General features: G+C 41.2%; 3 protein-coding genes across 7 annotated transcripts in view; 2 read left to right on the forward strand and 1 right to left on the reverse strand.

Moving 5' to 3' along the window:
- Positions 1-122: 122 nt before the first annotated feature.
- heatr5b (HEAT repeat containing 5B) lies at positions 123-20,069 on the reverse strand. 3 transcript variants are annotated; one of them, XM_040034365.1, is made up of 36 exons: positions 19,950-20,069; positions 17,495-17,659; positions 17,190-17,401; positions 16,439-16,547; positions 16,182-16,331; positions 15,429-15,600; positions 15,179-15,336; positions 14,839-15,088; positions 12,600-12,755; positions 12,221-12,471; positions 12,028-12,139; positions 11,777-11,929; positions 11,592-11,691; positions 11,360-11,469; positions 11,119-11,282; positions 10,796-10,971; positions 10,512-10,617; positions 10,227-10,417; positions 9,246-9,405; positions 8,872-9,061; positions 8,556-8,725; positions 8,316-8,463; positions 8,041-8,220; positions 7,708-7,962; positions 6,854-7,035; positions 6,701-6,769; positions 5,753-5,932; positions 5,417-5,657; positions 4,828-5,064; positions 4,486-4,613; positions 3,516-3,660; positions 3,121-3,393; positions 2,671-2,895; positions 2,394-2,545; positions 1,803-2,016; positions 123-1,443 (listed from the first exon to the last, which is right to left on the reverse strand). In XM_040034365.1, exons 2-36 carry the CDS (start codon positions 17,618-17,620, stop codon positions 1,136-1,138), a joined length of 6,153 nt encoding a protein of 2,050 aa, XP_039890299.1. In that variant the 5' UTR covers positions 17,621-17,659; positions 19,950-20,069; the 3' UTR covers positions 123-1,135. The 3 variants fall into 3 exon arrangements, with proteins under 3 accessions (XP_039890299.1, XP_039890297.1, XP_039890298.1); XM_040034363.1 differs by having other exon boundaries at positions 14,794-15,088; XM_040034364.1 differs by lacking the exon at positions 19,950-20,069 and adding an exon at positions 18,578-18,667 and having other exon boundaries at positions 14,794-15,088.
- A 96-nt stretch (positions 20,070-20,165) lies between these two features.
- gpatch11 (G patch domain containing 11) lies at positions 20,166-22,650 on the forward strand. The gene is made up of 8 exons (XM_040034368.1): positions 20,166-20,351; positions 20,556-20,782; positions 20,863-20,904; positions 20,992-21,112; positions 21,209-21,299; positions 21,463-21,573; positions 22,372-22,453; positions 22,555-22,650. Exons 1-8 carry the CDS (start codon positions 20,302-20,304, stop codon positions 22,608-22,610), a joined length of 780 nt encoding a protein of 259 aa, XP_039890302.1. The 5' UTR covers positions 20,166-20,301; the 3' UTR covers positions 22,611-22,650.
- Positions 22,651-23,612: 962 nt separating this feature from the next.
- Positions 23,613-27,771, forward strand: part of LOC120735184 (interferon-induced, double-stranded RNA-activated protein kinase-like) — a 109,570-nt gene continuing 105,411 nt past the window's right edge. The window contains exons 1-11 of one of the 3 annotated variants that reach the window (XM_040034370.1): positions 23,613-23,844; positions 24,365-24,491; positions 24,576-24,730; positions 24,816-24,933; positions 25,057-25,130; positions 25,250-25,399; positions 25,511-25,643; positions 26,993-27,060; positions 27,140-27,230; positions 27,364-27,437; positions 27,531-27,680. In XM_040034370.1, the coding sequence (XP_039890304.1) occupies positions 23,744-23,844; positions 24,365-24,491; positions 24,576-24,730; positions 24,816-24,933; positions 25,057-25,130; positions 25,250-25,399; positions 25,511-25,643; positions 26,993-27,060; positions 27,140-27,230; positions 27,364-27,437; positions 27,531-27,680 (1,241 nt within the window). In that variant the 5' untranslated portion in view covers positions 23,613-23,743. The remainder of the gene's footprint in view (positions 23,845-24,364; positions 24,492-24,575; positions 24,731-24,815; positions 24,934-25,056; positions 25,131-25,249; positions 25,400-25,510; positions 25,644-26,992; positions 27,061-27,139; positions 27,231-27,363; positions 27,438-27,530; positions 27,681-27,771) is intronic. The other 2 variants (XM_040034371.1, XM_040034369.1) reach the window with 2 other exon arrangements.

Below are 27,771 nucleotides of genomic sequence, written 5' to 3' on the forward strand. Positions count from 1 at the left end.
CGTTTTGCTCACCCGAATTGCCCGGACGTCCAGACCCAGTAGCAGAACTTTAGCTATAAATCATGCATTCCTATTTTATTAATCCAATTACATTTAAGTATAGTGAAAACTTCCAACAGCAATGAGGTCAAAATAAGTTTATTCATATTTTGGAAAAAAAAAATGAGTGTAACATTACATTTACACAAATGTGCCAGTTATTGATGACATTGGTGAACACCAGCACATGCAGGCAGTAAACACGGGTATTTATCAGACCAAAAAAAAAAAAAAAAAAAAATCTATGTGATGACCAGTACTTATATATACATATATATATATTTATTTATTTGTTGATTGGTGTGCAGATAACTGGAGAGTCTTAGTGAAAAATATAATGCATTTATCATTTAGTTCTAATTTTAGTCTCGATACTGGTTTGATCAACTTTAATTTATTAGCTATGCCTTTGAGCAATTAGTAGGAAGGTTTACAACATAATTTGAGAAAATACACAAAACATAAGAAATTAAAGTAACATTCATCAGTAACAACCTGGAGACCCCAAGGCCTCCTAAAAAAAAAATAAATAAAAATAAAATAAAATAAAATAAAATCAAATCAGGGAAAATTGTAGAGCAAATATTGACTTTTTCTGGAATTTTATTTCTGCCACCTGATTTATTTATTTATTTTTTGCCCTCTGTAAGTCAAAAGTCATGGTTTGTACCTGAAAACATACTTCGTAAGTAAGTTTTGAGATGATTTTTTCAAATTTCAATTTAGCTCTGCCTGAAAAAAAAGTGTCAGAAACAAACTTCCATAGAGAGCTGGGTTTGGTGACTTGGGGAGAACAAAAAAAAAGAAAAGAAAGTAAAATGTAAATTGTGTGGTCTGGAAATGATACATTCACACAATTAAAATTTGCTACAAAATTTATAGCAAGCTTTTTAAAGTGAACATTCAAAGGCTTTCAAAGATATTTACATAAACGTTCTTTGAGGGGAGTACTCGTCCATCAAAACAAAGAAGAGATGTAGAATAAATAAATGCAGTTAGAAAGCATAACTGATACAGACATGACATGTGGTACAGTGTTGAAAGAAATCCAAAGAAGAAAAGATTAGTTGAGAGTGTGCGGTGCATTTTGGAGTGTTCAGAAGAAGCTCGTCTTGAGTTTAATGGTTGGTGCAGCTTGCACTGCTGGCTGAGCTTGCCTGGCTGCAGCTTTGGCTTTGCTGCTGGCCTGGTTGGCCCGTATAGCAGATTCCAGACGGGTTTTCAGCTCAGGTGCCGCTCCAATCACTATCTTGAAGGCAGCCGGATAGAGGGGGCCGATCCGCATCAAGTTCTGAAGTGCAAACTCGTGCAGGCCTTTGGAGACTTGGGGTGCAGAGGAGATGGAATTTTCATCCAAAAGGTAAGAGACGAGAGTCGGTACAAGGAGAGCGAGCAGCTGCACCCCTGTTGAACACATAAAGCAGTGATAAGTTAAAAAAAATATATATATATAATCAGTAAATAGGAGACAGTTTAAAAAAAGGAGAAGCAGAACTGTGGCCACAAATCCAATGTAATGTCATTATCTACGCAGAGATTTGCCAGATTATTAGTAAACTGACATAAAATCGTTTTTAAAAAGTTTTTTCTTGAATGGTTGGACTAGAAATTAGAAAAGCATTAAATTCAACATTTAATTATTTATTAGTCTGATCTAGGGCAGCACAGCTAAATACTGAAGAGATCTACTTTAACAGAGTAAATGTGGCACAAAATGAACCAAATGTTGCTTCACTTGGTCCATTAAGCAGAGGAACACTTACGGTTTTGCTCTTCACCCATGCCGACCAGATTCTCCAGGACCCTGATTCCCTCCTGCACAGCCTGCAGCTCAGCAGCCGTCCCTGGGCGGCTGCGCTCCACTGCCTTCAGCTTCTCCACCATGAGTGGAGCCAGAGCGTGTATGTAGGGAGTAGAGAGCGCACGGCTGGAGTGTTGAAACACCGACAACAGCAGCTGGTAACACCGAGCCTGAACCTGTGGTAACAACAATTACATCTTTCGCTCAACTGAGCTAGACTTATGTGAACAGTGTGAAGCTGTTTTCACGCATGAACTCTGAACAATGGGAGGAGGATCCAGCCCAGGCATTGTTCAGAGCTGCCCTTTTTCACATGTGGAAATGCTACGTTTGGGTTTGGTAACAGAAGAGAGGTGCGTACAGTGCACAGCAGACCACAGCCACCGTCTAGCTGGCAAGTAAAAACCTAGTACTGATTCAGAAATTTGGGTTTTCTGCACTTCCGTTAGATAAGATCTAGAAAAGTTCAGAGGTACACATGTAAAAACAGATGATTTGGTTCGGTATTCAAAATTCTTTTGTTACATCTTTGTTTGTGTACATGCGAGCTTACCCAGGGGTCACTAGAGTTGAGGGCATTTCGGAAGTGGTCCATGCAGCCCTTTTGCAGGACAGTCACTCCTACAAGCTCACTGCTGGCTGACAGCAGGAAGAGTGTGATCGCTGTCAGCATACTGACCTCATCCATGTCAGGCCTGGACTCATCTAAAAAAACCCACACAAATATGCTTTTGATTAACAGTGATGTTGTGCTTTTTTTTTTTTGTAGACTGCTCCACAGAAAGACAAAAAGTCAGAGTCTGATAATGAATGCGTGTGGATGAGCTCACCTGGCTGCGAATACTCAAGTACAGATGCCAGGCTGCTCCTCACAAGGCTGGTCCACTGCGTCTGCACGCTCTCCATCCGGGCTATTGGGGAGGTGAAGATGGTCTTAATGCTCTGGAGGGCAGCTGCCACAGGCACTGGCACCGAGTTGTCAGGAGTCTTTACTGCAGTTTCCTTCAGAACTCCGGTGACGAGGAAAAGCACTGTAGGTAGGATGGTCATGCTTCCTAATAAGGCAAAAATAAAATGTAAACAATGGGCTGAAAACCATGACGCTCATGTTCCTTTGCTACTTATCATTAATTAATGTCACAGAAATGCATGAAGCAGTTTAAAACATCATCCATTAAGAGAGAGTATGTTACACTGAAATAGCAACTGACTGTGTGCGAGTTTTCCTTTCTTATTATGCATGGTATTTGTGTGTTGTTGCACTTTGCTTCAGGCCTCACCAGCTGGAGAGCATAGCGAGGGCAGCTCTGCCAGGATGGAAACTGCGTTTGCCACCAGGCGGGCACTTTCTTCGGGTAGTCGCTGAGGCCTGAGTGGCACATGGCTGGGCGACTCCTTCACACGTGTATTAAGCTGGGGTAAGTGGCGGACCAGGATGAACACGAGCAGCTCCATGGCGGCGAACACCAGAGACTTGCCGGGGACGAGCTCCCCTGTGTCTCCTCCTTCTCCAAGGCTGGCCTGAGAGTCTTTCTCGCCATCTTCCTCTTTGCCTAAACCAAAAAAAAGTAATGACCGTTTAAACTACCACACAATTTGGTTAACTTCACTCTAAATATAGAAGCTTAAAGACAACATGCAAACCTTATATGCAGTGTAACATAATGTTTCAGACCTTTTGCTGTTTTCTGTCGCTGTAGATGGTCATGTGCAGCCCTGATGGTCTCCTGGACAACAGCAGTGACCTGAAGCTGGACAGCAGGTGGATCCCGGGTCAACAGAAGCCTGTGAAGCACGTTCAGGAGCTCCACAGCCAGCAGCTACAGCAGAAAGAAAAAGTAAACAACTACATTAATGTGACTGTGAAACATGTAGCACAAACTTCTCATTTCTCTCACATTTAGAATTCCAACTGTTTCAATTATGTATTTTTTTTCTCATTTAAAGTAAAGTGCTTGATGCTTTGTAACTATCTGTTCTGGTTTGTTGAAAAGCAGAAAGCATGTCCACCATAGGATACAATTTCATATTTAAAAATATGATTTTTATACTGTTCAGAAGCAATTTGTACTTCTTTGTTCAAATATCTTTATGGTTAGTGAGACGGCTGAGTGATCCCACACACTGTGCTCCAATTCAAATCCTCTGAAGTCCACACTTTGAAGCAGTCTGGTAGAGACATGTCCCTCTTCAAAGGCTTCACCAAATACAGCTGAGAAATACAACCTTCTTTTGCTGAATTTGTAGGATACACACGTGTGCCCTTTGAAGCCATCGGTACCCAATCATCTGTTCTGTGGGGGATCCTTTTCACCTTCTAAAGTCAGTAAATATCACAGGCCGGTGTTGTATTTATCAAATATTTGCAGTGAGGTGGTGCATGGTAAACAGATCACCTGAATTACACCACAATATGATTGCTGCAAGAGGTGATTTAAAGGGAAAACACTTTTTCTTATAGGACACTTGGGTGCTTGAATTTCTTTTAGTATTTTCTAATAAGTGAAAACTACATTAGTTCTTTTATAGCTTAATGAGTAACTCATATATTCATATTTTACTAATGAGATTCTACAATAGTCATAAAAGTGGTTTAAAAATTTTCTCTCTTTTTTTACCCTATAATTTAAGCCCTGTGTGTTTACCTGGTCATCTGCAATATGTGTTTTAGCACAAGGAGTCTCGAGCAGAGTGCACAGGGCCCGCAGGCACGACATCACATGTTCAATAGGCTCTTCAGGGCGGGGAAAGCAGAGAAACTCTATACTGACACCTAAGAGAAAGAACACAAAAATGCTCTTAGTCTATGTTCTTGTACATGTATTTTTCTTTCTACTACCATTCCTTCACAATTGGCCGGTGGTCCTACAGCTGTGAGGTGAACAAAAGCAGTTGCTGTTTTCTGTATTAGGTACACTATGAAGCCAGAAAATGGAAAAGAATGCTAAATGCTTTACACTGCAAATGTTAGCTATGCATTTGTTTACCTAACATTAGATGCATCCTGTCTTTGACAGAGTCCTCAAAGGTCTTTATAGTGGAGGAGCCTCCCTGGGGGAGGCCAGGAGGCTTGGAGGGAGCTGATGAGACCTCCTCCTGACCTACACCTGCTCCAAACCCAGTGCTGTTCAGCCACAGGGCTACGGCATGCAGGACAGGAGCCCAGGAGCTTCGGTAGTGGAGCCTTGCTGTATCTATAGTCTCCGGGGTATAAAATGCTCCACCTGGACACAAACACAATTATATATATAATTATTTTATTAACATGTCAATGAGTTTGAAAACAGCTCCAACAGAGTGCACGAGCATGTAATCTACAATCCCATCTGATTTAAGAGGTGTTTTTGTTGACATTTAATCTGACACTGTCCAAATAATGTTGAACGTTTTTGGTAATATCTGGAAAAAATAAACGTCAAATGATCCAAAGTGGAACATAAGACTTGAACATTGATGCTTTAACCAAGCTACATTAAAATGTTGTGTAGAAACACCACAAGACTATATTTTGTTTCACTGAAGATATCATATTAAAACCATATTTAGCACACAGGAAGACAGGAAAGAATCTCATACCATCAGGGGGCAGCTGACTGGAAAACTCAGCAGGCAGAGTGAGCAGAGCATAGTCTCGCAGCATGGCCAGCCACAGGCGGCTTAGTGAGGGCAGCTCTGGCTGCACCAGGGTGATAAGACTGTCAGGGGGAAGCACGTCTGTTCCCAGATCCTCCTCATCCTCGTCATCATCTCCACTTCTGACTGGTTTTGCAGGTTTAGACTCAGCCTCTTTTTTGATCTTCATTGCCACCACATAGACCTGAGTGAGAAACCCAGAGTGCACGTTCAGTTTCGTTACATGCATCATTTGATTGTAAAAAAAAGGAGCAGTTTCCTGCTCATCTTCCATCTCACCTCAGCCCACGCCTTCAGCACTGCCAGTTTCTCCATCGTGGTAGCGCTCTCACTATACAGCTGACTGGATGAGCCTTTCCCAGCCTGCACCTTGTCCAGCGACGACACAAGCAGGTTGTGGACTCGCCGCAGGTCGTTGAGGTCACTGACAACGCCACTGCCGATCCACGTACTGCACACCTGTAGTCAATGTGAGAAAGGTGAAACTGCTATGGATCTTACCGTTTTTATCTATTACAACAATGGACAATAAAATTTTCTGATTCTGATTTTGATGTAAAAAATGTATTATATAACAGAGTACTTAGGCTCATTAGCTAAACTATTAGAGGGGGTGGGAGTGTCAAACAAATGGGTATTAATAAATGGACTGACACCTTAGTGATGTAAAACTGGACCACATGTTTGTAAGATTGCATTCTTCTGGGAGGAACAGCAATTAAAGTGTCAGTTCAAGGGCAGCAGCTTGTTATAAATCTGGTAGCTTATTAAACTATAAGCAAACTACAGGTCCTCTGTGACCTTCACATCCACAGATATATGTATCCTAATCCGCTTTTTCAGAGTAAGTTGTTCTCGATAAGAAAAATTAAACCCTTCAAAAAGTCTCCCAAGCAGAGAAACAGGGGAATGTCAAAGAGAGAACATCTTTTAGTAATAAGCTGACAGGCATGTTTTGTTATTTGCCCCTGTCACTCAACATTCTCATCATTCAATTAAGTCAAAAAGCATTAAGTCACAAATTTGACACTGCTGGCTTCTAAAGGGATGATGACTCACTTTGTCGTGGTAATTAAGCTGCTAACGCAGCCACAGTTCTACCATTTAACAATCAAAAAACATATTTAATGGCTGTTAATGGAAAGAAGGTTGAACACACCTCAAAGAGGCATAAAGTGGAATTGTAAGCAATTGAGTTGGTGAAAGAGACAGGTATGTATGGCTTACCTGGCATGCCTTTGCTGTAATGTCGGACGGCGTGTCAGGTGAAAATGCAGGTCTGAGAGCAGCTCCAACCTAAATACCCACGAGTTGCAACAAGTTTACTTTCATGCAATGTTTCTAGGTTTGGACTACGAAATAATGCAATGCTTTACTCACATTGGCCTGGTACTGTTCCAGGATAACGTGCCCCGGGAACTCGGGCTCTGGTACGGATGCAAACTTTTTAATGATGTCTTCCAAGGCCTGCAGGCCAGCCATCCTCAGCTGGTTGCTGTGGTCTGTGGCTGCCATGAAAGCCATGCGGATGAGGTCAGATAAATGGAGCACCAGCAGATCTCCTGAACGGGCAGAGATGGATGAAAAAACAACAAGGACTATGTGAGAAATACGAACCTAATTATAAACACTGGAAGGAATATGAACTCCGGGAGCAGCTACAATAATGATTTTTCCAGTCATTGTTTAGTATTTGATTTATTAATCCTTTGATGATGGGTTACACTTCAGCAAGAAGCTATAACCAGTGCTTTCTTCAGACTCTCTGCTTTAATACTTTCTTCAAGAGGAAACACTTTTGGAGTTTCAGCGTGTGCCTGCAGCGACCAGAAAGAAACCCCACATTAAATTTGGGGCTGAGATTTAATTGACTTTTAACTGAAGGGCACCTTTTGAGGGATTAGTTGGACATGCCGTCATGCAGACCAACCATCCACTGAATCCCAGTCAATAAATTTGGCTTAGCTGGTTTCAGAGCTGCAAAGTCAGTACAATGTGCTATTACGGGCAAGCCTGTAGAATAGCTCCTTATTATACAGCAAAGCTTACATAAATATTGTCTCCTATATTTACCACAGTGAACAAAACCCTCTGAACCTCTAGCTTTGTTCCATCTTTAAATGAAAGCATGTGAATAAGCCATTTCCTGTAGCACAGTAAAAGTGGCATTAATCAATCACAATTCTTTAAGTGAACTCTGCAGTAGTCTATTCTGGCAGCACAGTGAATGGTACCTTTCACATTCTTGGCCTGCGCCGAACGAGCAGCTGCCAGGTCAAAGTGTGTTTTGTCTGCATTCTCACACAGCAGGATGATGCGGCACAAACAGTCTGCTGCAAACACCCGTGTGACCCAGCGCGGCGCCACAGATGGCTTCGATTTGTCGTCTTCGCCCAGACCCGTGAACATTGTGTCATCGTCCATCTCGTCTTTTTTCTCCGAGTCTTCCTCGTCCTTTTCCACCTCAAACACAACAGCGCCCCCTACATCTGAAAGAGGACACGGGCACATTTGTGGTGAAAGATTTATAAAAGATGATTTTTGAATTTGCCGTTTTGTAGACTTACCTGTAGTTGCTGCAAGAACATCCTTGCAGAGTTTCAGCCAATGGGAAAGTTTTTCTACGGCCAAAGACGACAGCATGTGGCCGAGTGTGTCATGGATGTCTGAGCATAGCTTCCTGTCCGTCTCCCGATCCAGCATGCCAAACAGAACGCCCTCCAGACCCGTCTCTGTGATGTTTAGATCTGAACCAGAGCAAGTTAAGGCATTAGGATCCAGGTTGCATTAAGGGGAATTATTCAAACAGAATGCTCGAATCAAATTTTGAACGTGTACTGACTGATTGCAGTGCTGTCTTTGCTGTCTCCCGCTCTCTTTGCCAGGCTCATGGCGTACTCGCAGACCTCTGCAGCTTCTCTCTGAGCAAGCTGTCTCAGGCAGGCCACTGCAGCACGACGCAGCAACAGGTGAGAGCTGCACAGGTGCACCTATGGGAACCCCAGTTCACAGCAGGAAATCAACATTCAGACTGACAAACTCTAACTATCACATACGTACTCTAAAAGTATTTATGTCTTACACAGAGACACGGCACCAAGCTGGACAGGTTAACGTGTCGTGGAGCAAACATATGCAGCTGCTGCAAACATGAGATAGCAGCTGCCTGCACAAGAGAGTCTGAGTGGTCCTGCATTATGGCACAACCAACCAGGCAGGACGAGCGGATGGTGGAAATAGTGGCTCCATTTCCTAGCAAGACCAGCACAAAGAAACATTGTACTTAAAGACATATACTTCAGTAGCCTGCAAAGGATCAAAACCGGTTACACTGCCACCTGCTGGCTAAAAAAATACTATGGTTAATGATGTTTGTAATCTGGTTGTGGCACAGTTACCCTGCAACTCTGGTCCCACAGTAGTGATTAGAGCTCCCAGGCAGCGGCCCAGACACTGGTGAACCTCCGTGTGAGACGGGGGCACAGTGAGGAGCAGGGTGAGCACCAGAGACAGTGTAGGCTCCACATAGCCTCTGTACATGGGACCACTTGAATCCACAATTAGAGCCAGAGAGTGCAGAGCCCAAGTCTGGTGAAGGCAAAAACACAGATTGAATTAATTTAGAGTGGGCCAGACCAGAATTGAAGAAAAAGACAGGGATGCATCAAAACTAGGTTTAGACATAACATTTAACAGAAAAGAAAAACAATCAAAATGTAATTTAATTATGAGTGAATATAAAAATGTACTTCTAATAAATAATTGACTGCACCTGGACTTCATGTGAAGAGCCATCCTGGGCTAGAGCCAGCAAGATGCTGACACTGGTCTTTAAGTGCTGGCCAGAGCCAATTCCTCCAACATATCGATGCAGACAGCCGAGAGCCAGTGAATGGCCCGTCCTTGAAACTACATCACGAGCTGACTTCAGCCTGTAAACAGAGCAAAACAAAGACATGCATCACATGAGTAGAGACAGATAAAAAGTATGAGAGATCAACTTCAAGACAGATGAACAACAATGAAACACAAACTATAACTTTCCAAAAAGAGACATTCTGAAAATGTAGTGAGAATGTTTATTTTGTGCAATCAGGTATAAAATGACTCTCTGTCCGTCCCACTAAACGTCAAGGTGCAGTTTACATCCTTGTCTGTCCAGGCTCATTCAAGATATGTAATGATAGACTAATATTTTTTACACCTAAAATCACTGTATTCTTAAAAACATTTATTAATGTAAGGTAAATACAGGTTATTCTGATCACAACATTGCGCACTGTAGACAATGTTTTCAATATTTATGTTATTGCAAAAATCTACACTTTTCAAACCTGGCACCTCAGAAGACTAAATCTGGCGCTCAAATCTCTCCTTCTGTCCAAAGTGTTTCTACAGATCACTAGGTTGTCATGGTAATGTTAACCACAGACCATTTTAAACAGAAAATGTTATCAATTCATCATTTTTATCCTGTTAGACACTTGTATCGTTTTTATTGGTGTATGAATTCTTGAGTTATGGCCAAAAGTAAGCTCTTTGGGCTTGACCTTTGACCTCCAAATGCTATCAAATTCATCCTCATGAATCAAACAAATCAATCAGTCAATGAAAGTGAACACTGGTGTAAAATATGAAGAAATTTTCTTAAGGCCTTTCTTAAATATTCTGTGTGAACAACAAAGATGATTTGAAACCATAATGTTGGACACAAAAAGCAAAGAAACAGAAATTGGAGACATGATATGCTCACTTATCAAAACTGGTCTGCGCCATTCTGGCAATGAAGGTTGCCTCTCCGACCACCTGAGCCATCCTCCCCAGGGCCTCTCCAGCAGCACAGCGCAGGATGGGATTAGGGTTGTCCAAAGCTCCCATCACCAGGGCCAGAGCTGATTTACGCACCTCCTCAGGCCCAAGAGTGCTCTTATTCTCAGCCAAACCCTACAGTTAAAGCGAAAGAGAAACATTATTTCTCACTGTAGCTATTACCTAAATGACCTACCCATTTAAGAGGATATAGAGCTTTTTTTCTTACCTTGAGGGCAGAAAGGACTGCAGTAAAGATGTTGAGTTGGACGGCTTGCTGTCGAACTCCTTTAGCCTGCTTTATGCATTCTGCAAAGTGGTCTAACATCTGCAGCCTGAATCATACCCATCAGTTAAAACACAGTATATTAATAAAAAACAGCTCAGCAACAATGCAGCGAATATAAATATATAAGGAAAATAAAGAGAGCAGCTGCAGGACAAGAAAATAAAAATAATGTTAACATGATGCAGAACCACATCAAATCACCACAATAAGAGAGAGCGCCTTGCCTGTGTTTGAAGGAGACATGAGGGAACACCACACCAAACAGAGCCACTGAAGCATCGATAACCGACACACCCAAAGGGAGAGGTCCTGGGATGGCCTCGCCTACGGGGACGCGCAGGTAGATCGAGGAGGGATCGTGCTCCAGAGCTCCGCTGCCAGACGCGCTGTTGGGCTGCAACTGTTTCGCAGCAACGACACAGAAACACCAAAAGGCCAAACTTATATTTAATATTTAACGAGAGATAGTGATGACTAATCCAAATCACATACATAAAGCATCTTCAAATAAGAGATGGGTTACTAGAACGGTCTTTTACCAACTAACCTGATCCTCTATGGACTTGTGGTCAGTCTCCTGTAGCCACGAGCCCATGAGCACGCTGTCGTCATAATGACACAGAGAGCGCAGCAAAGACGTGGTAGTGTTGGCCGAGTTGTCGGTCAAAGTAAACTCTGCCACCAGTTCTCTCAGGAGAGCATTGAAGCTGCCTGTACGAGAGGATTACCCATTTTAAAACACCTCTCCTCAACTTATGTGAAAGCTAATGCACAAGTGACTGATTTACCTTCGTAAGTTTTCGGAGGCAAGAGAGCCAAGATGTCGTACAACCGGAGCCTCACCATAGCTGCACTTGCTTTCAGGTGGGCTCCGTGTACCTTAATGATGGCAGGGACACTGAGAAAAGTCAAAATGTTACAATCATTAGACATGCAGTCGAAAAACACACAAAAAAATAAAATAAAAAGTCAGACATTTAAGAGAAAATTACACAAAAAAAAAAAAAGCACCACACTCACTGAGACATCATAGTCATGGCACATTCGATAGGAGTCATCAGCCTGCGGATTACGTCTTCTGTGAGAAGCTCGGGGCAGTGGGCCACGAAACTACGCATGGCTATAAAAGAAAGGGAACAGTTTTAGTCAACACTGCGTCTCGTAACATTTTAGGGCGTGCACACTGTGGAGGTGCAAGTCTTTACCACACAGTGCTCCAGCTCTGCCCTCCAGGGTGACCTGCCAGGTGAAGGAGTCTCCTCTGGCTTTTTCGGCTTCCAGCTCCTTCTGGGAGCGAGGAAACACGTTCCTCCACAGCAGCAGCATTTTGGGGAGATGATAGCGCACAAGGGAGGGACCTGGGAACACAAATGAACACAATGTGGTCACAAAGGTGGTGGGAGAAAGAGACGATTTCTGAAAAACTCCAAAATCAGCAAGTGTCTTTGAGGCTCACCCAAAGTCATCAGGGCCCCCAGCAGAAGCCATCCAGCCTGTGTGCGCTGCAGGGACAGACGGCTGTTCTGAGCAGCTGTTCGCAGAAGGTCTTCAGCTATACTCACCACCAACTACAAGAACAGCGAGGCTAGTCAATCAAGTCTGACATACATATGAAAGAACCACTAAGGCCAAATTCTGAGGCTACACACCTTGCCCTTGGTGTGGGGGATACCCAGTGGACACTGGTGCACGCCTCCCAGCAGAGCAGCCATCGCAAAGCTGTAGCCGCTTACAGCCTCAGGCGAACTCTTCAGGTTGTTGATTCTCTCAGCACAGCGGTCCAGCAGAGGGGTGAGCTGATAGGGTAGCGCAACGGCGACGCAACGCAAGCACCATGCAGCTGCCAAACGTGCTGCCATGCTTGGGTGCAGCAGCACTGAGGTCACGGTTTCAAGGAGTCCTGAAGAAGTGGATGTGGAATAAGTTATTTAAGGATTTCAGCCTTATTTTAAATTAGGATTTATGTCACATGAGCTTGTGTTACCAGAAACCCGAGAGTGACAACAGTGAATATCCTGTTTTTCTTACCTACAGAAGGCTCCTGGATGAGTGGTGAAGCTGTGGCACTCAAACTCTGAACCAAACTGCCCAGCTCTTTTAAAGCACACACCATAACATGCTGGCTGGCAGAGACATCACCTGCCCCTGCCTTGTTCTCCCCACTGATATCATTCACTACTGCCTCTGAAAACACAAATTTCAGGAAGAGAAGCAAGCAAAGCGATCTGTCAGCATGAAGATTTTCTGAGTTATCACTTAATTTTGTATTTTGAATACTCAATAATATTCAGAACACACTAATTTATAATGTGTGCATCATTGATGAAAAAGATTTATATCAAAGAAAAGATGCTTTGTGTCCATAATAAGTATAAATCACTAATGTTATTAGTATAATTTACACTAATCAGCCACAACATTAAAACCCGATATTGTGTAGGAAGTTGCAAGGTGGGGCCTCCTTAAATGTGATTTGTTTTTCCGATCTTGAACTCTTTGTAATGTTTCTCAGACCATTCCTGAACAATATGCGGTGGCGGGTGCACTAAAGCTGGCACCATCGGGGAATAGTGTTTCCATAAAGAGGTGTAAATTGTCTGCGGCTAGTTAGAATCAGATTAAAGCTATTTTCCTGCAGAAAATCAGAGAATCAAATTGCTTAAACTCTACTGTGTATCATGCTGATCCCCCCTCTCTCTCTGGTAAACATCACACAAGATGTAAAAGAAAATGGGATTTCTTTCTGCTGTAGGTGCTTTCAAGAACAGACAGGACCACATGCAAAGTGTGGAGTATAGTGCCCCTGTGACCCTATTACCAGTTCATTACTTATACCACTTTTGGTAGCAACTAACTACCAGAAACAATCCCCAAAACCTGATATTTTATAGATAATCTGATCCAGTTGCTTAGACATCAAAAAAGTCACATCTTTAGAGCTTCCAACAACTTGACTTCCTGCTACAACTCGACAAGTAACATTAAGGCAAAATAATGATTTTTATTGTTGTCACCTACACTGATTTTAATGTTGTGACTGACAGGTGCGTACCGTAGCTTCTAATAACACAACAGACCCCATTAGGCCATGCACTGTTGTCATATATTTAACTAACGACATTAAACTACAGAACCGCTACATTAAAACACAGAAGAGCACACTTCAATGTACGCCAAGAGCTCTGAGGATTTGTCTCCCCCATTCAAAAAGAAATAAATAAAAACAGGAAATGATGGCTATAATTGTGAAAAAAGAAAAAAATGAATAGCTGATCATTTACCGGGAACTAAAATCCTCTGAGCTCTTGAAAGACAACAGTCAAGACAGATCATATGTAGAAAAAAGGTCAATAAAACGACTTGAGGAAGAGAGTATATGAAGATGCTTCTTGAACTGTGGCATTTCATTCGGACTTCAGTGTAAATGTAAACACATATACTAGATGTCCTACTTCTATCATGGCTCCCGGTAACATTTTCCCACTTATGTTTAGCTTAGACATTTCTCAAAGTCCCATTTCAAGAAGTCTAACATATCCAACTAGATGGAAAAAAATACAGCAGCAAGTACAGAGTGAACAACAAAGAACCCAGGAGAATCCAACATTTTTAGAAATTCTGTCTTAACACCAAGAAGTTCTGAAACGTACATCGGTTTAAAGGTTGCAAAGCAAATCAGAGTAAGAAACATCCTTTGTGAACGACGTATGGGTGATTTTGAAAATAATTTTGTGATGATCAAAAGCGAAAAAATAAATAAAATAATGCAAAACACTGTGTCTTGTTCTCTTAGATGTAATGGCATCATCCTGTCGTGTGTCTTTGCATTTAGTGGCACGTGCAGTTTTTCTGCTGGTGCATGCCAGATGCTAGATGCCAGAAAAGGTTACGTTAACTGCTCTTTAGGGTTTATAAGGCAATAACAAAATGTGAATTCACAGGCAAAAAAGCCATAAAGGCTATGCAATAATGCAAGCATGAGTACTTAATATGCTGCGCAGGTAATGGATGATCTTACTGACATTATGATACTACTTGTGGTGAAAAGGGGATATAAAGAAAGAGGAAAGTAACCTCACAGGCAGAAAGCAGAAGGAAAGGCAGAGAAATAAAAGAAAAAGAGAAGCGGTCTCTGCACACAACATAAGCACAAGCCATGCAACAGATTTCAAAACTGAATGAGGAGCGAATTAAAAGGTGATAATAATGGATGAGTACTTACTCTGTAATGCTCTGAACCGTGATATTTCCCCCCCATCCTCCTTACCCACAGCCCTCATTTGCTTGCTGATGGCTTGGCAGATTTCTTTGCCGGCTGCGATTTGTGCTTTCTCTCCAAGCAAGCCCCCCAAGGTGGCGCGCAGCATGAAGGAGACGCAGCGGCGCGAGTACACAGCCTCAACGTGAGTCTGCGTGGCCCGAGGGTGAGACACTAGGTCCAACACGTGCGACAGGAACGTGGCAAAGTTGCGCTCAAGCCACTGACCGCCAAGTGTTGTCACAAACACAACGTATGCCTAAGAAGAAATTAACGAAAAACACGCATGAGGTGGATGAGTCAGATGGATCGGGTTCATATTTTTAATATGTTTGAGAGTTCACCTCACCTGTGTGACGCCCACCCGCACCTCCCTGCTGACAGAGCCTCCCCCCTTCAACATCTCTCCTCCGCTCTTCAGGAAGCCAGATCCACCGCGCAGAAAGCCTGTGGCCATGAGCTCCAGCACCTCCTCCAGAGTGGCTCGCTTTACATTCTGACGCATCACTGCGAGAAGAACACATTTTAAAAAAAAGAACGCGATAAAGAACAGAAGCAGTGAGCTACTCTAAAAACAACAAATCCACTCTGTAACCTACCAGCTGCTTGTTTGGGCATCAGGGCCGTGGCCATAACCGTCCCCAGCAGTTTCGCTACGGCTACCCGAACGCCATAGTTAGACCCTTCCAAGGCCTTGAAACACAAAGTAGCGACGTTCTCCAGTTCAGTGGTCCACATGAATACAGCCTCATTTTGTAGCTCCAACAGGCACTGATCAGGCAAGGAGGAAAAAAATGGGACGCTATCATTACTTTTCATATAATGTGTGTACTGGTAATATCTACTTCATGACATGAATTCAGAGGCTTATGTGCACATAATGTTACAATACACACAGTAACTTGTACGCTTTCTAAACGGAAATTGAAACAGTGTATGCGGTCGACATACGTGACACAGCAAAAGCATTTAAGTCAGTGGTTTCTTCCCTTTAAAAACAGTCTGCACTCATTCTGACACACAATTGCTGTACTTGTGTCATAAAGGGAAAATTAGATCGTACTGAAAACAGTGATCACAAGTAATCATGCGGTACCTTTACTTTTATGAGTGAAACTGAGAATGAAGCCTTGCATAACGCTGATGGCTCCTCAGATGGGCCTTAACAACTTAAGATCAAAAACCAAGTTTAACTGTTTTGAGAGAAAGAGTTTGAAGATTACTCTGTGTGTCTTCTACGTAGCTTTTAACTTTATGATATGGAAGGCCCCAGCAGCCCACAAAATCCCCACAAAGAAGCGCAAGATAGTTGACACATTTAAAAATCTTAACTGTGTTTTTGTGAGACCGACCTTTGCTACTGCACAGCGTACAGCCATGGACCTGTCTGTAAGCAGAGAGCGAGCATTCTTGTAGATGTCTCTGTGACAAGAAGCTGCAGCTCCACCCAGTCCGCTGAGCACCTTCTGCAGACTCAGAAGGATCTCTCCTCTACCTTGTGACTACATCAATAAAATAGAAGAAAGTGACGTTACAAATCAATCCCTCCATTACTGTTCTTATACTGTAGTGTGCCTGCTCCTAGTTTCTTTACTCTCACGTGGCATACCTCTGCACTCTTTAATGCCTTTAAAAGATTATTGATGGTATCTGGAAAGGAGCTTCCCAGCATCCTCCCCATCTTCTCATAAAAAGCCCCAACACATGCCACTGCAGCACTGCAAGAAATGTGTAACAGTGCATTAACACAGCAATTCAGACAAAAATCTATGTGAAAATTCATAATTATGTAAATTAAAATATGCAATACCATGGAATACTTCATGAAAATTAATAGTTATTAACTTCTATTTATTAGACTCCTCCTTATGTTGATAAATGGTGAGACTGGCTTACATACATGAATTAGCTTTAACCTCATCTACTGTAAAATGCTGAAGGGGAAGTACAGTGGCTTAGTATGCAAAAGGGAGGCCCTGGCACGTCTGTGTATTTCACCTACCCAGAAATGAGCAGGTATGAATGAGTGATGGATAAAACCCTGCAGGGCACCACTGATGCAGCTTCATCCACTGTTAAATTCCATTAACGCCAGCAAGAAACACAGCAAATCTAGTCTTGTACGCTTAATCCCTCCTTTTAAACATAAAATGTCGTTCTGCAGATTACCGTCCAGCTTAACTGCTAATACCCTTGAAGATAGGCCTACTGCACGTGCCTGGAGCTCTAAAAGCAGTTCTGAACAGCTTACATTTGAATTGAAATATGTGAAAGCTCAAGCAGACTATTAATATGCAGTTCCTGTATTTCTAAAAATAGCCAATAAAAATATACGTGGTAGTAAATAAATGGGAACTCACAGTTTTGTTGGCAAGTATGCAGGTGTGTCATCCTTGCTTTTGATGATGTCATTGCATTTATCAAGAGTCTGGAAAACAGTGAAGGTGTCACCAATGCTGTAGAGCGTAGCAAGGTTTTTGGCCAGGAGTTTTCTAGTCGGTGGTCCCGGAGCGCTGCTGATTAGTCCCGTCAGCTGTTCCACCAGCTTCTTCTGCTTCTCTTTTACATCCACCTGCATTCAAAAAAGAAGGAAAAAAAGCACAATCGAGTTACAAAACGCTTCCAATGATTCTGACTCAGAAAAGCTAAAAATCTGAATAGTCACCTTATTTGCTGCCACAAGCACTTTATCCAAAAACCGGAGCCATTCGAAGATGAAGACAGGCCTTTTTGCTTCGGTGATCTGGGCCAAAGCATCTTCATTAAGCAGGAGACTGTGAGCCAGCTCCATGGTGAGGAACCTTGAACACAGAGACGTGCGCCCTCCTCTCTGCAATGATTCACGAACACGTGACAAATTAGAGGAACAAAAAGCTTAATATACTGTTGCAACACAAGGAGTCGGTAGACCATATTTTGCTCAAACAGCTTCAGTGTGACTTGACACTGAATCTGCAAGTCTTTTTGACTAAAGTGAAAGACTGGAGCACCACTTCTCTTAGAAATAATCTTATTTGGCATTTTGATGATAGCGGTAGGGAGCATTACTAGCACAAAATCTTCAATGGGTTTTCAGCTGGACTGAGTGATGGTATCAGTGTGGTAGACGTTATCTCTAACAGTGATGAATTTGCATACCGGAGTGAGACAGAACAGCTGGTGAGGGGGTGCAAAGACAACAATTTGATCCTGAGCAAATCTAAAACGAAAGGCTGTTGACTTTAGAAGGGAAGAAGTCCAACATCTTCCTTTCATTGGCCAAGGTCTGTTGAAAGAGTGCTTCCTGGGCACCACTATATGCCAGTCTTTATCACAGAACTTAAACACCAGTCTCACTGTTAACAAAGCCCATCAGAGACTCTACTTCCTTTGGCAGAAGTAGAGATGTATGGAAAATATGGGTTCAGTTGGGAAGCTGCAAACCATTATCATTATCATTATTATTATTATCTCCAACCTGACTTGGTAAGGTAGCACAACCAATCAGGACAAACAGCAGCCTGGAAAAAGTTTGAGCCTCCAACATCACTGGTTGTAGTCTGCCTTTCATAGCTCCACACTATGCCACCCGAACCACCAGGAGAGATAGAAGCATCATCACTGTCCCCTCCTACACATCTGTTTAATCATCTCCCACCAGGCAAAAGATACAGGGGTATTACTACAAGAACAGAGATAGTAGCTATCTCCAAGCTATTAGGCGCTTAAATATATGCTGAACCTTCTATTATTTTTTGTTTCAATTTACCTACAGCAAGTTGTAATCATAGAATCTGAATGTATCCATCCATTCGCTTCCGCTTATCCTTTTCAGGGTCGCGGGGGGCGCTGGAGCCTATCCCAGCTGTCATAGGGCGAGAGGCAGGGTACACCTTGACAGCTCGCCAGTCTGTCACACAGAGAGACAGGCAACCATTCGCACTCACATTCACATTCACTCCTGTATTCACATCTATGGGCAATTTAGATTAATCAATTAACCTTTCCCCAGAAACTGCATGTCTTTGGACGGTGGGAGGAAGCTGGAGTACCCGGAGGGAACCCACGCAAACAGGGGAGAACATGCAAACTCCACACATTGAACTCAGGACCTTCTTGCTGTGCGGCAACAGTGCTAACCACCGTGCCGCCCAGAATCTGAATATATTATGCAGCAAAACTTACACGTATGTATCATGCATTTGCAATATTAACTTAACCTCTTGCACTGTGGACTGTTCCCTTCTGCAATCTAGACTCTACGCCATTCACTAAAATCACTTTAAACATAGGTACACTGACACACTGCACTACTTTTATGGGTTGATGTGTTCAATACACGTGTACTTTGTATGTTGTGCTGTATTGTGTCATTTGATGTGTCTTGTTGTATATGCAGCTGTGTTGTTGAAATGGCTCCAATAAACTTGAGCTGTGGTGACTGTGAAGGCCACTCAGTCACCACATAACATGATCAAAATCATTTTCATGCTCATCTAAAAGTTCTATCAGCTCTTGCACCTCATTGCCACCATGGAAGAGATCATTCCTAGCAGGAAAGGAATACTGTATTATAGGATGAAGAGAAATACTGGGAACAGCTGTGTTGATCTGCAGGTTGGACATTCCTGCTCAGGAGACAAACTCTGTACCCAACAGCATGACAGGGCCTCTCAGTTGTCTAATTTAAATGCCTCTTCTCTAACAATACGCCTGTTCAGTCAATAAACTATCACATCCATCAGCTGGACAGGTTATAACAGCCCTATAGATGCTAAGGACCAATTATCGCCATTGGAATGCCTTCGCTGTGTTCCGTACGTCAGTAATTTTAATGTCAGTGGCTGTAAAGTTATAATAGCCGCGCTCAAGTCTCGTATGGAATAACACAAAAAATATTAAGACGGCATTGATGTGTTGACAGCTGTCATCCTTCAGCTGTTAATACGCGAGCTAGTTAGCAACATAAGCTAGCTGCTTCCTAAAAGGGGAAAGCTAAACTCCGCGAAACACTGACGACTAAATAGGACTTTGGGTCTTCGTCGTCATTTTTTACAACCTTGAGTTGTTCAAAATATACCCCTCAGTGACAACAAACTCCCTGAAATACGGGACAAATACAGCAAAACTGTTCATCCTACCTGTGCTTCGGTGACCCGGGATGAATGACGACGACTATGGGCGGTGTCGCTGTGAAGTTTGTCCGATGTTAAACCAAACAAATAATTTAACTTAAATCATATAGCTTGTAGAATTTTGTGAAATAAACAAAAATAGACGTGACATTAGTTGAGTCCATTTCACAGGACAAACACGTTCTTTTGAAATATATGCCAAATGCAGCGGAACTGTAGACTTTGTGTGTACCTTGCAGCTACTCGGAACGTTTTTGCAAAGGAACAGAACACCACAGAGGAAAATACAAACGCACAAACCGAAGTTGTTGTTTTTTTGCTGTTTTTCTCTATTTTTTCTCTCTTTAGTTTGTGCAGAATGTCAGATGAAGAAGAAGACTATATGTCTGATGCATTTCTTAGCAAACTGTAAGTGTTTTGGCTCTGGTGTTTACTGTAAAATGTTCATATTGACAACAATGTTCGGTCAGTGCTATGAAACTGTTGTTGAATCGAGTATATTCCGATATTGAGCTATCAAAACGAAGAAGCTGGGTGTCATTGCTCTCACAATAGTTATCGGTATTTTTTTTACACCCCTATAACGTTTTCCTTTGTCCCTCCGACTGTCAGTCAAGATGTGAAACCGGGAGTCAGCATGGTGAGGCGGGTAAAAGAAGCAATGAAGAGGGAGGAGAAGCAAAAGGAAAAGAATATTAAGAACCGTCAGAAGAGCTACAAGGAGCAGGAGAGCGAAAGCCGAGAAGTGGCTTTACAGAGCTCCATCAGCAATGAAAACAAAGGGTTTGCACTTCTGCAGAAAATGGGCTACAAAGCTGGGCAAGGACTTGGGAAGCAGGGCAAGTTTGTTCTTCGCTAAATTGTGAATTTGCTTTGCATTTGTAGTGTGCACTGATGTTAATCTTTGTTACCCCTATAGGAGCAGGAAGAGTTGATCCAATCCCACTAAATATCAAAACAGGTAGGAAATGTTATTTTAAAATGAGTATTTAGTGATGTTGTGTGCAGCCTAGCTGAATGATTGCAGCACTTTTCTGTTTATAATCAGACAGAGGGGGTATTGGAATGGAAGAGATGAAGAAAAGAAAAGCTGAAGAGGAACTGGAGCATTATAGGCAGAAAGTACGAGCCAAACAACAGAATGAGACTAAATCTCTGGAAGATTTCAGGTGAAGCATGCAGCTACCTCTAAACGTTGTCCCCTCCAATGATAACAGTGTCTTATAGTCTGTGTTTTTAACTTTTTCCTTCTTTTGCCTTTTCAGGTCAAGAGTAAGGACGGAAAGAGAGGAGCGAAAGATTGAAGGAGACCTTAAGAGGAGTCAGCGAGCTTGCGAACAGCTTGACAGTCAAAAGGTGGAAAGAATTATGAGTATAGCTCCTTATGGGCTCCTCTGCACATCACAGTGCTAGTGTTAGTAGCAGGTCTCTCTCTAATCAGTCTCTTACCAGTGAAAGGAGGAAAATTATAGACCACTGACACAAAGTATCTCCTAGCTGAGGTTTCTTCTCTTTTCAGGGGATAACTGCTCCGAGAGAAGACTGGTACTGGCCTAAAGCAAACTCTGATGAAGAAGAGGACGATCTTAAAGAGGAGGATGAGGATGAAGAGGAGGTTACAGAACTCACTGTAAGTATTTTATTTTAGACAATCAAAATTAATGTATGTTATTCATAGTTGGTTTTTTTTGTTGTTGTTTTTTACCAAAACAGCAATTGTGGTACTGTCTGAGGAAGTGCAGAGCAGTATGTGTAGGACATGTATTAGGACAGCAAGATGATGTTGAGGTGTACAGTGGGAGTGACAGATTTGTTCAAGATGGGGGTGGGATTACATTAGGGATTGGCTCTGAGCCCCCTCTTGTTTGCAATGTGATGGGCAGATGATGTCAGACAGGAGTCTCTGTGGGCTGCGATGTTTGCAGATGACATTGAAATTTGTAGTAGAGAGCAGGTAGAAAAGCCTGGAGAGGTGAATGTCTCTCAAGAGAAATGAAAGACATTGGATGCAAGACAGAATACATGTGTGTGAATGAGAGGGAGATGGGTGAAAATGCAAGGAGTAGCTTTAGTGAAGATGGATGAGTTTAAACCATCAAAATCACCAGACAGTGCACAACAGAGGTGAAGAAGAGAGCATAGAGTGCATTGGATGGAGATCAGTGCTGAGGTGTGTTTTCTAACAGAAGGATAGCAGCAAGAGTAAATGAAAAGATGGTAGGAAGACCTGCTATGATGTGTTGAATTAATGAAAAGAAATATGTTCAATTAAATTTTCATATCTAATACTCATATACTCTGGATTAGAAATGAGTACATCAGAGGGACAACTCAGGTTGAGCTGAAAAAACATAAATGCATCTTATAGGATTTAATGGCAAAATTATCCCAATGAATATTAAATGTGATATGTGGTTCTCTGTTGCAGTCTTTTGATAAACTACAAATTTTGACATCCTATTTGAGAGGAGTCCATTTTTATTGCATATGGTGTGGGACCACCTATAATGGTAGGTGTGATATCTTTAGTGCTGTAGCTTTTAAGGTTCTTTTGTATTGCCATTGCTCATACTGTGTATGTGTATATAATGTATTGATTTCTATTTTACAGATGAAGAGGACTTGTGCGCTAACTGTCCTGGGGATACAGCAGCAGACCATGAATAAAATGAATGAAAACCAGTCTGCACAAGTTTCCTGTAAAGAGAAAAAAAAAAGTATAAATGTTTGATCATAAAAATATTGTGTATATGTGAATGCACTTTGATATGTGAGTCAGGTTCATCAGACTACAAAAACAGCCAAGGCAATAAAGTGAACAGAAATTAAGTTCTTTAATCATCCAGTTTTAATCTGCTGTCTTTCATTGAAAGACCATCAAGTTTGTATTTGTTGTATACATTTATGTTTTTTGGGTTGTTGTTGTTGTTGTTTTTTTTTCATTTATAAATTAGGATGTCTTTCAATATTTATATTTTATAAAGATGAATACAAATTGTGTTACATATTTCAAGATCAATTGTATTTATCTGTCTTCATTAAACGTTTTAAGAATGCTACCATTTTGACTTTTTGTATATTGTATGATTTGTTGTGAGTTTATATCAGCCATACTTCTTTTCATTACTATTACTTTAAAAAAATTCTGATGCGTAAATTGGGCAATAATAATAATAATTTACATGTCTGAAATAATTAAGGATTTTTGGTTTATATGTTATTGTCACTATGACATCGCCACATCTCTACGTTTGGCGTTTGACAAAAGAACTACAGTTCCCATGAAACTTAGCGATGGGAGCTGCTCTTAAACATCTTGGGACATGTAGTCATTCAATCCTAACATACGTAAGATTAAAAAAAACACAAACAGGTAATCACATATTACTGACGTTAAAATTCCGAGCTTTAACATTAGTTAAACTACAAAAAACAATCTAAAACAACTATTGATAAAACAAACAGCTATTCTCCCAAAACAGCATCGTTGCTACTCAGTTTTCCTGTACTATAACTCACACTTTCTCTGTTGTTATACTTTATTTTGATATCTTCCATCCAACTCTGCTAATTTCAGCGTACAGCTTCAAACCATTTCTTTTTTATAAAGACTTTACTGAACAAAACGTTGTTGATATGTCGGACATTACTTGAAAGCACCATGTGACGTTTACGGATAAAACGAAACCTAAACTGACATGGAAAGGAAAAACGGAAACCATGTTTTATTTTGAGATTTGTACTTTGTTCTCTATTTTTATGAATTTTGTGTAAATATTCCGACTCCCGACAAACTTAGGATGGAAAACTACATAGCTAAGTTAAACGAGTATGCACAGAAACAGCGGCTGGCGCTCCAGTTTGTGGAGGTTGGAGCTGCTGGCCCTGACCACATTAAAACGTAAGTTGAACATAGATGGGATCTGCGACCTGGGATGTCGTACGAGAGTTTATACGTGTTTATTTTTGTAGGACAGACTCTTCAGTGAAGCTGTAGTAGTTCACTGTATTTTCGCTCACTCGCTACCAAATGCACGTTTGTGTACAGTAAATGTATTTTGTACGTCGCTTTAGTCCATTTACTAAATGTCCACAGGTATGTTGATCCTGCAGTATCTTGCTAGTGTGTTGTTTCCACACATAAACTTTGTCACTCTGCATGCAATTGTAATATTTTGTTACAATTCTTTGTTTACCTCCTACCGTACAAATAAAACATCCCAACCATATGTTAAAAACAGAATATTTTTGAGCAGCAAGTTCTGTGGTCCTGAGTACTTTTTTGCCACGTGTATATAAAGATACAGTAACAGTGTTCCAATTTTTAAAGCTTAAATTGGCCTCCAGTTGTAGAATGGCATATTTAATATTTTGTGTGGGGAAAGTACACTAGGAGTTTACTGTATTTGTCTGTTCAACAGATTTACTATCAGAGTTGTTCTGAATGGTAAAGCCTATCCTGACGCTGTTGGAAAGAACAAGAAGGAAGCCAAGCAGAACGCTGCTAAAAATGCCTTGGCGGGCTTGTTGGAGGAATCAGCTGATACTGTAAGATCATTGCACCATTGTATTCACTCACTGTATGTGTGGACATTTGTTTTAATCTGCTGTGTGTTTGTTGGTTACAAACAGACAGAAAATGCTGCAGAAGTTTCTAATACATCAGTTCATCAGAGAAGTGTCAGTAACATCAAGTACACCTGCTGGCTTAATGAGTATGGTCAAAGGAACAGGGTGATTGTAAGGCCCGTGGAGGCTGCCAGACCTGGACCAAATAATGAAAATCAGTAAGTCTACATGATGCATCTAGTTTTGATTGTATATGTGAATAATCTATTTGAAATCTATTTAATATTTTTCTTTTAATGTTAGATGGTGTAACTTTTTTGTTGGTGACAAGGAGTACCCGGCAGCTTCCGGGAAAACAAGAAGGGAAGCTAAGGAGGAAGCAGCCAAGCTTGTATATCACGATATATGTGGCACTTTAGAGGTAACTAATGGAACATACTGTTTTATACTGACTGACTTGACGTCAAAGAAAACTGGAGAAATGGTTTAAATATTTTCATGCATGTTCTAGTAGCATGTTGTTCACTTGTACTTTATATTCCAGACTGGAGATGAGAAAGACATTTTCACGTCAAGTCAGCAAAAGGAGGAAACAAAACAAAATGTTGCAGATGTCTGGTGAGTTGAAACAGTGTTTCTTCTTGATGCTTTATCCCTGTGAAGCCTTTTTGTAAACTATGTATTGTTTAAAGTGGTTGAAGTTTCAGTTTTTATGTATTTTTTCTTTGATATTGTAGCCTTCAGATAAAGAGTTTGGCTGTGAAACCTGAAGATAAAAGGTTTACAGAGGTAAATTTCATAGGTCTTGTCAACCACTACTGTCAGAAAACATCCCGCTCCCACACGTTTATTGAAGAGGTTATATGTGGACCGCCTCATAATCGACAGTGAGTGTGACCGTCCCCTTACCAGCCATTATGGACAATTTCTGCTAAATGCTGGCTGATGTTTAACAGTTGGTAAATGATGTAAACCAGTTTTTCACTGTTTCACAACAGATTTTCCTACAAATTAGTCATAGATGGCAAGGAATACCCTGTTGGTGAGGGTAACAGCATCAAGGAAGCCAAACAAAATTCAGCTCGATTAGCCTGGTCTGCTCTTCAGGAACAGTCAGACTGGGACAGCAAGGTATTTAACATTTTCTGTTAAGTTAAGAGTACTTTATTGTCTGCCGTAGGGGGAAATCATCCTGGATCGGCCAGCTCCTGCATTGAAACCCCTCCCACACACACATAGTAATAAAAATCAAAGCATAAACCTTAGTTGGGCACACTTTTATAAATACAGACCTTAGAATGCATAAATAATTAAATAAATAGTTGAAGTAGTAGTAGAGTTGTCCTTCAGTCATGAGCTGTTCATTTATCAGTTTAACTGACAAAGGGACAATTGTGTCAGTATAACTGCTACAAATATTCAAAGGGAAGTTGTACCTCCTAATAAAATATTGTGGCCTATCGAACCGTAAAAAAATATCTTGGGGAATGTTTATGTTCCTATAATTTTTCCTGCTTTCCTGATTGTTAGATTTCCAAACCTGCTGTCATAGCCTAAGAGACTCTGCAGTAGACCTAAAAACTGATATAATACCAAAACTAAAAACTCTAAGTCTCCGGAGAAAATGAAGACACTGATAGATTGTCATACACACATGAATGTCCTATGGGTTCTTTTGATATTAAATACACTGAAGAAAAATATAAATGCAACACTTTTGTTTTTGCTCCCATTTTTCATGAGCTGAACTTAAAGATCTGAAACATTTTCTACATACACAAGGACCCATTACTATCAAATATTGTTCACAAATCTGTCGAAATCTGTGTTAGTGAGAACTTCTCCTTTGCCACAGGTGTGGCATGTCAAGGTGCTAATCAGCAGTTATGGGTTAGTTATGGGTCCTTTGTGTATGTAGAAAATGTTTCAGATCTTTAAGTTCAGCTCGTGAAAAATGGGAGCAAAAACAAAAGTGTTGCGTTTATATTTTTCTTCAGTGTGTTTTGGCCATTTAGTAGATTGTTGATGTTGGTATTTCCACTATGCACACTATGGTACCTGTTCTTTGGGAACAGGCTCACACTGTTCCCAAAGAATAGTGGGACCCTAGCCTGGTATTTTAGATGCTGCATACACTATTTACATCATTTTATTGCACACTTGAGTTTGAGTTCCCCTAGAAACAAAATTCAGGTGTCCATCTCTGTGTATGTTCACCTAATCCTTTTTGCATGTAATGGTTGAGTAAGCTCTTGGCCTCATCGTAACTTTTTATTATGGAGCACTCTGTCCTATTTGCATATTAAAGTGTTTTCCTCAGATAATTCTTGTAGTATTCTGCCTATTTTGGAGATTTTTCATCAGTCAGATTTTGATGGCCTTACTCGAATAACTAAATCAGAATTTCTTCTGTATGATCATGCAGACTATAATGAGAAGGGTTGTGTTTAACAGCGCCACAACCTCCTTTGTGTTTTCAGATAACTATCAAGTCAGCTGTGTCAGATGATAGAGCACCGTCCAAGCTGTCCACACCACCAAGCACACTGTAAGGCTGAGCAGTACTGTAGATGGTAACATGTAATGTTGAAAATACCTATTAATTAGGCATTTTATTTGTCTCAAAGGGACTCTGGTTGTCCAAAATCAAGTAGCAGTACAACAACTACAAATGACTCAGTTGTTTTCTCCCAGTCATCTAACGCTTCCAAGGAGCAGGTTGGTTATATCCCATTCTTTCATCCACTCCTGCCATGGTTCACCAGTTTGTAATGTTGAGGCTGTTGCAGAAGTTTTTTTTTAAATTACCGGATTAAGAAAAATCAGTTTAAATGTCCGTTCTTGTTCTAAGATCATCGATCTAAAACACGGTGGTTCTTCAAGTCACAAAGGAGTAGAAATAAATCAGAATCATGACGACAACTGGTGAGGACAAACAGTTGCAACAAATAGTTTCAGTTTCAATGTTTGGATTCTCTTTTGTTGGTAAAGTTCTGAATATGTGGCTTGTCTTTATAGTTCTAAGACAAAGAGCTTGATGGTAAAGAAAGAAGCTGAAATCTTTACAGAAGAGAATTTCATAGGACTCATCAATCTCTACTGTCAGAAAACAAAGCATTGCCATGATTACGTCCTAGTGAGCAAATGCGGTCCACCACATGATCCTCAGTGAGTATGACTTAACCTTTTTAACTAAATACACCTTATATAGACTAAATCTATATGTGTGTATATATAAAGCTATTTGTATGGCACAAAA

Source organism: Simochromis diagramma, unplaced genomic scaffold (genome assembly GCF_900408965.1).
Source record: "Simochromis diagramma unplaced genomic scaffold, fSimDia1.1 OVJJ01000481.1, whole genome shotgun sequence".
Lineage (NCBI taxonomy): Eukaryota > Metazoa > Chordata > Actinopteri > Cichliformes > Cichlidae > Simochromis > Simochromis diagramma.

Excerpts from the sequence above, each read along its gene's own strand:
- heatr5b (XM_040034363.1), bottom strand. The coding sequence starts at position 17,620 with ATGGAGCTGGCTCACAGTCTCCTGCTTAATGAAGATGCTTTGGCCCAG. Across the intron at positions 11,470-11,591 it reads GCCATGACTATGATGTCTCA|TGTCCCTGCCATCATTAAGG; the intron begins GTGAGTGTGGTG and ends GACTTTTCTCAG. Across the intron at positions 9,062-9,245 it reads GCTCTTCACATGAAGTCCAG|ACTTGGGCTCTGCACTCTCT; the intron begins GTGCAGTCAATT and ends TGCCTTCACCAG.
- gpatch11 (XM_040034368.1), top strand. The coding sequence starts at position 20,302 with ATGTCAGATGAAGAAGAAGACTATATGTCTGATGCATTTCTTAGCAAA. Across the intron at positions 20,352-20,555 it reads GATGCATTTCTTAGCAAACT|TCAAGATGTGAAACCGGGAG; the intron begins GTAAGTGTTTTG and ends TCCGACTGTCAG. Across the intron at positions 21,574-22,371 it reads AGGAGGTTACAGAACTCACT|TCTTTTGATAAACTACAAAT; the intron begins GTAAGTATTTTA and ends TCTCTGTTGCAG.